The 9829-nt window shown below is 48.8% G+C and overlaps 1 protein-coding gene across 1 annotated transcript in view; it reads left to right on the top strand.

Annotated features, from left to right (window-relative positions):
* The first annotated feature begins 1521 nt into the window (after positions 1-1521).
* The window catches only part of TMEM128 (transmembrane protein 128), a 19857-nt gene continuing 11549 nt past the window's right edge, over positions 1522-9829 (top strand). The window contains exon 1 of the mRNA XM_026648046.2: positions 1522-1621. Coding sequence (XP_026503831.1) covers positions 1522-1621 — 100 coding nt within the window. The remainder of the gene's footprint in view (positions 1622-9829) is intronic.

Below are 9829 nucleotides of genomic sequence, written 5' to 3'. Positions count from 1 at the left end.
GTGCTCCCTCCTCAGGGCAGGAGGGGAGCCACACCGACTCACTACACCACCAAATTACTGGTCTCCCTGTGTCCTGAACCCATGCTACAGGTCAACGCCACGCACCCAGACAAGGAACTCTTCTGAGGTCGAAACAGGTAGAGCGGTTGTCGCATTGGGGCAGGGCACAGGCACCCACCTGCCCCAGTGACTGGGGCAAAGACATTGTGGACACCAGAGCTACAGGCTTGGTCATCCCCAAGCCTAGGATTGCCAACTTTATAATTGCACAAAACCAAACACCCTTGCCCCGCCCCTTCTCTAAGCCCCCCCCACTCACTCCAGCCCCCACCTCAGTCACTCGCTCTTTCCCACCCTCATTCATTTTCACTAGGCTGAGGCAGGGGGTTGGAGTGAGGGAGGGGGTGAGGGCTCCAGGGTGGGGGCAGAAATGAGGGATTCATAGTGCAGGAAGGGGCTCCGGGCTGGGGTAGGAGGTTGGGGTGTGGGCTTTGGGGTTGGGCTGGGCCTTAGGAGTGCGGGAGGGGGCTCCGGGCTGGGGGAAGGAAGTTCGGGGTGTAGGCTCCAGGAGAGAGTTTGGCTGTGGGAGGGGGCTCAGAGCTGGGATAGGGGATTGGGGTCCAGGCTCAGGGAGGGAGTTTGGGTGCGGGTGGAAGTTCTGACCTGGGGCAGGGGTGTGGGCTCCGGGAGGGAGCTGAAGCAGCTGGTTGCAGTGCAGGGTCTGGGAGGGAATTTGGGTGTGGATGGGGGTTCTGACCTGGGGCAGCGGGTTGGGGTGCAGGCTCCTGGAGGGGGCTCAGGGCTGGGGCAGGGTGTTGGGGTGCAGGTTGGGGTTCCAAACTGGAGCAGGGAATTGGGGTGCAGACTCCAGCCAGGCTGCTCTTACCTCAGGTGGTTCCCAGTCCCAGGTTCCCTGCCTGCCCTGGCTCCACTACTCTTGGAAGCGACCGGCACGTCCGGTCCCTGGCAGAGGGGCCAGGGAGCTCTGCACTGTTCCTAGCCAATGAGAGCTGTGGAGCCGGCGCTGGGGGCAGCACAGGAAGCTTCCCTGATCGTCCCAGTCCCTGCGCCTAGGGGCCAGAGGGAAATACTGGCCACTTGCAGGAGCTGCGCCAAGCCAAGGAGCCTGCCTTAGCCCCACTGGGGTTTTAGCAGCCCAGTCAGGGGTGCTGACCAGAGCTGCCAGGGTCCCTTTTTAACCAGCCGTTCTGATAAAAAAAACCAGCCACCTGTCCCCTCCACCCAAGCCAGCACCACGTTTAGTCCCCAAAAGTGAGGGACGCCACCTGTGGGGCTCTTGTTTTTTAGAACAAGCTACTACAAAAGCTCAGTTATTTTTAATGAAAAAAAAAAACAAGAAAATAAGTCATAAAAATGGACAGCAAGGCAACAAACCCTAACGCACGCGCCGCTCAGGACAACAGCTACAACTGCTTAGAACCATCACGCTTCTATTTATAGCTCCCTCTCAGCCCGCCCTACCTGCGCTTCCCCCTAGCGTCACTTCCGGAGCAGTCCAAAATGGCGGCTGGGGTGGGTGACAGGGACCCGCTGCTACGGCTGAGACGCCACCTGAGGGAGGAGGTAGAGCCCCAGGCACTGCTGCTACAGCCTCCCCCTGGTAGGTGATTCCTGGAGCCTGTGGGGACCCCCCCCTTTAGCGCGGGGCGGTGCGTGACCGCTGCCTGGGTGCAGTACGGCGCCTCCCCCTCTCCCCACGACCTTGGGAGAAGAGGGCAGGCCAGGGCCCGCGCGCCCCTGTCCCAAGTACCTTCGAGCGGGAGCAGCGGTGTCTGCTGCGGGCGGGCGGGGGGCGGCTCCCCTCTGGAATCCGGTACGTGCGGGGAGGTGGCCAGTGCCGACCATCCAGCGGCTTTTCTTCGAGCGTGCTGTGCCTGCCGGGCCTTCCTGGAGAAGCCAAAGGAGACAGGCAGCGAGAAGGAGCCTCAGGGCTGATCTGGGGAGGGAGACGGTCACTCTGGGGCCGCCGGTGGCTGAGGTAGATGTATGGTCTAGGGGAGAAATTGCGCCAGTTCTAGGAGTCTTACCCTGGAGGCAGCTTCTTCTAAGCCTGCTCTATACTTACATTTTAAGTGTGTCGTTTAAAGGTTTTTAATTGAAGTAGTTAACACCAGTAAAACCCTGGTGTGGCCACTATTATACCAGTATAAATGTGGCTCATGCCAGTGCAGTTGTTACCCTTCCCATAGGGGAATAAATGGTTGCAGCATACCCTGCTATAACTACATCCATGGTAGGGGTGTGTGTGCAGTGCGAGCAGGTGGTATCTTGAACTACACTTTCTCATGTGGACAAGCCCCTTGTGTGAGTTCCAATAGCTGGCCCTGTCTGTGAGGGTATATATTCTCTGCCCCTTATGCCAGCCCGATCCCCTCCCCCAACAGAGACGACAGCTGAGGAGAGCTTATCAGTACTTTGTTCTTGTTAATTTTTAGGGGTGTCAGACAACAGGTTGCAGTGATTTATTCATTATGAAGCTATTACAGTGTTAATAAGAGAAGGGAGGGTAGGGGGAAGAACTGTACAAAAAGGGGAGGAAGAAAAAAATCAAAGAGGTCTCACACCCTTGTTGTATAGCAGGGGTTCCCAAACTTGGTTCGCGGCTTGTTCAGGGTAAGTCCCTGGTGGGCTGCAAGATGCTTTGTTTACCTGAGCATCCGCAGGTATGGCCGTTCGCAGCTCCCAGTGGCTGCGGTTCACTGTTCCCAGTCAATGGGAGTTGCGAGCAGCCATACCTGCAGATGCTCAGGTAAACAAAGCGTCTCGCGGCCGCCAGGGGCTTACCCTGAACAAGCTGCAAACCAGGTTTGGGAACCCCTGTTGTAGAGGATCTCAGGAATACAAGAATAAGATCTCAAAGCAGTTTTTGTAGGCAGCATAAAGGCCCTCGAACTGTGGACCAAAGGGGTTGAGACAAAGGGAGGTTCCAAAGTGGTAAGTTTGCTAAAACTATTACTACTAAATTTACCTAATTATTATGCAAATCACAGAAAAATGTAAAGTGAAGTGATATATATTACCATGGCAAGGGTGTTACTAACTGTTTAGTACTAGGGAACAGAGAAAGGCAAATCCAGAGAGCAGTTACAAGTAATGTGCTTGTCATAATAAAGGAGGCTTAAAATATGTGAAATATTCAAATATTTCCACAGGTATTCCCATCAATTTAGTTTAGTTTATTCTAACAGTGTATGTCTTTTGTTTAATGAGTTGGTCTTTCAACATCGCAGGTAAAAGAACATACATCCTTGCCTTCAAAACTGCATGCTCCTTTACCCTCATATTGATTCTGTCTGCTCTGAAATTTGTAAGGCGCTCAGATCTTACAGTGAAAATTCTAGAAAAATCTACATTTCCATGTAATCACTTTTTTACAGTAACTTAAGTACAGTTAATATCCTCTGCATATCAAGCTACCTCCTGAAATTGAAACTTGGCATGTGACATTGGTAGGAAGCAGGGCCGGTGCCAGGATATTTTGCACCTACAGTATATTTACAGTCCAAAATTTAATAAGACATTCGCAGCCAGTGTCTTAACAATATTTCCTATCACTGTGATGTGTAGACTACCAGTACCTTTCAAAACACCTAAACAAATGCAAGATTGGGTGAGCAGCTAGGACAAGTATTTCATAGGCTTCTACATGTCCATGTAAAGAAGAGCTCTTTTGCAGTTGGGCAAGACCCTGGCCTCAATGAATTTGTCCCAAGTGGATATACAGAGTATTTATAATAGCTCAGTGTCTGTCAACATAAGCTAGCCTTCAAGTTTTGGTAAATCAGGTATTCTAACCAATTAGAATTCCAGACCCAGTTCAAGGAGATGGCTTGGAGTTCCCACCTACTAAGACTAAGTGCAGTATTCAAAAGTTATAAGCCCGTTATATTAATTTAGGACTATATGGGCCCAAAGAGTTAAATGTGTTAGCATAACCCTGAAACTGTCCAACACTAAACAAGATTCAGGGTTTGGTATCCCTTAGCCTGCTTAGAACCATGGCACTATTAAAAATCTATTACCCTTTAATGAAAGTACAGTGAAGATAGTCAAAGCATTTAAAATGTAGAGTATTAATAAGGGGTTCATTTTAACAACCTTTTTTCCCTTTCCATTTAGCAGGAGAGAGCTTTTAGAAAGATCTCTCTCACCCCAAATTATTTTTTTGGTGACAGTCTCCCTCCTGGTATTACAGATGGCCATTACTGTCCTTTTTGGGGAAAAGAGGTTAGTTGAGATGGGCTGGAGCTGCTGCAGCTAAACTCTAATTGTGTTTCCTAAAAGGCGCCACAGACACACACACACCCACCCCGTGACAGCTAAGACAGATGTTTTAGACAGAAGATAGGAGGAGAGGGTACAAAAGAGAAGAAATAAAGCAACGCTTGCATGCACATATGAGAGACAGACATCACCCCTCCTCCCCAAGTGGTGGTAGGATTTAGCGGAAGCAGGTAGGTGTGGAGATGTCTTGTGTCCCTCTCTCTGGCCCAGACTGCTCAGAACATCTCTCAGGATTAGGATAAAGATCTGGTGTCCCAGGAAATGGTGGTAGTGGCAGCAATGATGGGGAAGCTCGCTCCTTCCTCTTCTCTTGTTTTTCAGTCAGCCAGCCAGCATTTCCCTCAAAGTTGCTTTTTGAAGCCCTCAAAAGGGAGTTATGTGTGAAATACTAACCAGATAGGCCTAATTTTCAACACACCAATTTCAGTTCATTGATTTCTGGTCCCACACTTGTTTGTCAGGTATGATCTTAACACAGTCCTTGAGTTATATCAGTAGGCTTCTTTGTTTGGATTAATTTCATCTGCTCCCCCAACATTTGTTGTAGGTTATTACAGGGGTCGGCAACTTTTCAGAAGTGGTGTGCCGAGTCTTCATTTATTCACTCTAATTTAAGGTTTCACGTGCCAGCAATACATTTTAACGTTTTTAGAAGGTCTCTTTCTATAAGTCTCTAATATATAACTAAGCTATTGTATGTAAAGTAAATAAGGTATTTAAAATTAAATTAAAATGCACAGCCCCCCAGACCAGTGGCCAGGACCCACGCAGTGTGAGTGCCACTGAAAATCAGCTTGCGTGCCGCCTTTGGCACCCGTGCCATAGGTTGCCTACCCCTGGGTTATTATAACACTTTATGAACTTTCACTTATTTTACAGTTGAGCTCATAATTAGGGTAAATTCATAGGGCCCAATTATTACAACATACCTGCTTCACAATTTGACATGTTAATGGTGTTAGAGAACACAGTAATCAGATTGTTTAAGCAATTAGGTATTGAAAATGAATCAGTCATCTGTATATAAACTTTATTAAAAGCTTCCAGTCAGAACAGCTTTGTAAAATTAAGTGTGCTGCTAATGTTTTATTAATGCAAACATACAATTTAAGATGGAAAGTAACCAATTTATGTGTTTGATGTATACAATGACAGAACTACTATACCTGAGCAATAATATATTTGAGGCATCATGATAAACAAAATACATCTCAAATTTACGTATATACACATGCAGAAACTGTAGGAATTTTTTAAACAAAAAAAGTTGAAAACCCTGAGCCTGTGGAAAGTCTCCCTTTTGTTATTTGAGAATATTTCTCGCTCTCATTAGATCTGAAAGGTTAGAATTAAAAGAGACTTACTCAAGGATCAACTTATTGTACCAGCTAGTTCAAATAATACAAATATAATTTTAATTTGATGGGTCACTTACGTTGCATGCTTTCAGTCAGGGCCGGTGCAAGGATATTTTGCCCACTAGGCGAAACTTCCACCTTGCGCCCCCCCCCGTCCTCCTCCCCTTCCCCTGGAGCATCGCTTATTATAAACTTTCAAAAATGAACACTGCATTGTTCATTAGAATTAACACATGTTTGGCTTGAAAATTTATTAATTTCATTATTTAGTCTACATATCTATCTGCCATGAGGCTGCATCAACTGAAAATGAAAAAAAAATGAAATTTTATTCCTATCAGTTCTTTTTCTTGTTCACTATTAAAAGTAAAGGATAGAGAATACATGTCACTTACTAACTATGAGTCACTATTTGAATTTCATCAAATGTTTGACGTAAACATTGATTAAGAGATCAAGATGACTTTTCCTTAAAATTAAGCAATGTTGATTGTAATCGGAAATACACCCTTTTTAGTCACATATACTTCCTTCCTTCCTTCTTTCATATCAAAATCTACTACATTTTATTCTACCTTTAGAATATCCAATTATTGTTATTAATAAAATTTATAAAATTAGAATGGCGGATACTCCGTCATACAACAACAACTGACAATATCAATATGACAGATTTCAACAACCTACACACACATATTCACACGTGATAAACATATACACCTCTAACCCGATATAACGCTGTCCTCGGGAGCCAAAAAATCTTACTGCGTTATAGGTGAAAACGCGTTATATCGAACTTGCTTTGATCTGCCGGAGTGCGCAGCCCCACCCCCCTGGAGCGCTGCTTTACCGCGTTATATCAGGTCACGTTATATAGGGGTAGAGGTGTACACTCAAATACTTAACATACACAATTGACAGAAAGTATTAGTGAAATGATGCAGCAGCAATTGCCAGAGACTTAGGCCTTGGCTACACTTGCAGATGTACAGCGCTGTGAGTTAAACCTGACTTTGTGCAGCTGAGTAGGGAAAGCGCTGCAGTCTGTCCACACTGACAGCTGCCCAGCGCACTGTCGTGGCCACATTTGCGGCAATTGCAGTGCTATTGGGAGCGGTGCATTATGGGCAGCTATCCCACAGAGCACCTTTTGCCATTCTGGCGCTGTGGGTTGTGGGAAGGGGGCGTGGGTGCGGGGGATTCTGGGTCCTGTCCCAATGCCCCGTGATGCATCGCTTCGCATCCCAGAAATCCCTTTGTTTCTGTCCACCTTTGGCGCCATCTTTCAACGGTTTCTGTGCAGCGCGATCTGTCTGCTGGAAATGGAGTCCGAACTGCTGAGGCGTATGCTGACGAGTCTCTCCAGCACGTCACGTTTGGCTGTCGAACTATTCCTTAAGATCCAAAGTGAGAGTGAGGGTCAGGAGTCCGACGATGCTATCGAGCCGCGTAACGCGTATGACACGAAATTGCTTGTGGCATTCATGGACATGCTCAGCACCGTGGAACGCCGCTTTTGGGCTCGGGAAACAAGCATCGACTGGTGGGATCATATCGTCATGGAAGTCTGGGATGACGAGCAGTGGCTGCAGAACTTTCGGCTGAGAAAAGCCACTTTCATGGGACTGTGTGAGGCGCTTGCCCCCACCCTGTGGCGCAAGGACACGAGATTGAGAGCTGCCCTGCCAGTGGAGAAGCGGGTGGCTATTGCAATCTGGAAGCTGGCAACTCCAGACAGCTACCGGTCGGTCGCAAACCAGTTTGGAGTGGGAAAGTCGACCGTTGGAATCGTGTTGATGCAAGTTTGCAAGGCCATTAATCGCATCCTACTCAGAAGAACCGTGACTCTGGGTAACGTGCAGGAAATAGTGGATGGCTTTGCACAAATGGTGTTCCCTAACTGTGGAGGGGCGATAGATGGGACGCACATTCCTATTCTGGCACCACCCCACCTAGGATCCGAGTACGTTAATCGGAAGGGGTATTTCTCTATGGTTCTCCAGGCGCTTGTGGATCACCGTGGGCGTTTCATTGACATTAACACAGGCTGGCCCGGAAAGGTGCATGACGCACGCATCTTTCGGAACACTTGGCTATTCAGGAAGATGCAGGCCGAGACTTTTTTCCCAGAGCGGAAGATCACGGTAGGGGAAGTTGAAATGCCCATTGTGATCCTTGGAGATCCCGCTTACCCGTTAATGCCGTGGCTCATGAAACCCTACACAGGGAGCCTTGACAGCAGCAAGGAACGGTTCAACTACAGGCTGAGCCGGTGCCGAATAACCGTGGAGTGTGCCTTTGGCCATTTAAAGGGCCGCTGGTGATCTCTGTATGGGAAGCTGGACTTGGCCGAAAACAGCATCCCCGTGGTTATATCCGCGTGCTGTGCCCTCCATAATATTTGTGAAGGGAGGGTGAAAGCTTCACTCAGGCATGGACCTCCGAGATTCAACACCTGGAGGCTGAATTTGCACAGCCAGAGAGCAGGGCTATTACAGGGGCCCAGCGCGGGGCTGCAAGGATTAGGGATGCCTTGAGGGAGCAATTTGAGGCTGAAAACCAGCAGTGATATCTGGTGCCCTGCACGGGAGTGAAGTGCAGTAGTTCCAATCTTTAGGAATCAGTGTTTGCTAAGCAGACAAGCAGACTTGCAGTGCCTGTTTATTTCCTGGGCTAAGGAGTCTTTTACTTTATGCAATAATAAAGAATGTTTTCAAAGCCAAAAAATCCATTTATTGAAAAGAAATAAGGGGGTGGAGTGGGGAACACACGAATCTGTGATTGTACTATGTCCTGTCTGGTGTGCTGTGCAGTGAGTGCTGCACTTCAGAACAGCTATACTGCATGGTGATGGGGGTTGAGTGCAGAGGGTAAGGGTCGTGGTTTTCAGGGCTGGGTGGTGAAGATACTGGTGTTGGAGGCAGTGGGTGGCTTGAAGAACACGGAAGTTGGAGAAAGTGGGTTGGAGGTGACAGTGGGGCACAACGGAAAGAGTTTTGGGACAAGGGCTGTTGGGGGCGGTGACGTTTGCGGTACTGCTCCTCTTTCTGCATGGCTACCAGCTCCTGGATAGCGTCTGCTTGTCGCTCCAGGATGCTTATGAGCCTATCAGTGCTTTGCTGCTGGTGCGCGGTGCTTTGCCGCCAGTGCGCTGCGTTTTCCTGGCGGATCCTGCTTTCTCTCTCCCTCCAGTTCTGTGCTTTCTCATTCTCTTTAATAGATTGCTGCATCACTTCTTGCAGCATGTCTTCTTTGCTTTTTCGCGGTCTCTTCCTGAGTCTTTGCAGTCTCTGAGCAGGCGATAAGAGGGACGGCTGAGGTCTCAAGGTTGATGCAGCTGTATAGGCAAAATGCAACATTTAACAGAGGCAGCATTGTTTATACCAGACAGAGTAATGATTCCCCCCGCACTTAAGGAGTAGAAAACACACAGGGTCTACACAATAGCATAATTTTCCCGTCCGAAACAGAGCGCACACATCCCACGGGAGCCTCAAAATGGTGAGTAAGGGGGACTGATTGTTTCAGGGCTGCACTGCCCTCTGGGTTTCTGTGCCTTGGGGAGAGCCAACAGCTTCAGGTGGCACCTACACTGAACACTGTCCCAACATTTTCCACAGGAGTTCGTCCTGGGCGATATCTCGCTGCTGAGGGTGACCTGGGAAGCAAGGGAGGGTCTTCTACTGCAATGCGGCTTCTGCCCTGGCCCATATGCAGCTTGCCTGTGTGCAGCAATGGTCCCCCCGCCCCTCGCGGCACAGTGGCGCGGACACGTTAGCCTGGCTGGGACAAGGACCACGATGGCTCTCCCGATAAACCTGCGCAAGCGCATTGCACACGTTCTGGATGAGACATTCGAGGAGATTACCGAGGCAGATTACTGCGATGTGATAAACCACATCAATGCACTATTCCACATCTAGGCATGCATGCCTAACCCTCCTCTCCCAGAGAGCCCGCACCGAAAAAATTCCTTCCCGAAGGAAAAAAAAACCGCTTACCGGGAACCTGCTCTTCTGTTTGTCCTCCACCAACTACCGGCCGCTGCGACTGGCTACCTTCCTCCTGGCTCGAGAAGAGCTCCTGGCTGCATGGCTCCAGGGATTCCGGGGTGTCTCCATCCGGCCCACCACCATCACTCCCGTTTTCCTCCTCCTCTTCCTCTT

This window comes from Terrapene carolina, unplaced genomic scaffold (genome assembly GCF_002925995.2).
Source record: "Terrapene carolina triunguis isolate 2854851 unplaced genomic scaffold, T_m_triunguis-2.0 Scaffold66, whole genome shotgun sequence".
Taxonomy (NCBI): Eukaryota; Metazoa; Chordata; order Testudines; family Emydidae; genus Terrapene; species Terrapene triunguis.
The sequence above is the reverse complement of the archived record's forward strand: the minus strand, read 5'-3'. Positions and strand labels throughout refer to the sequence as shown.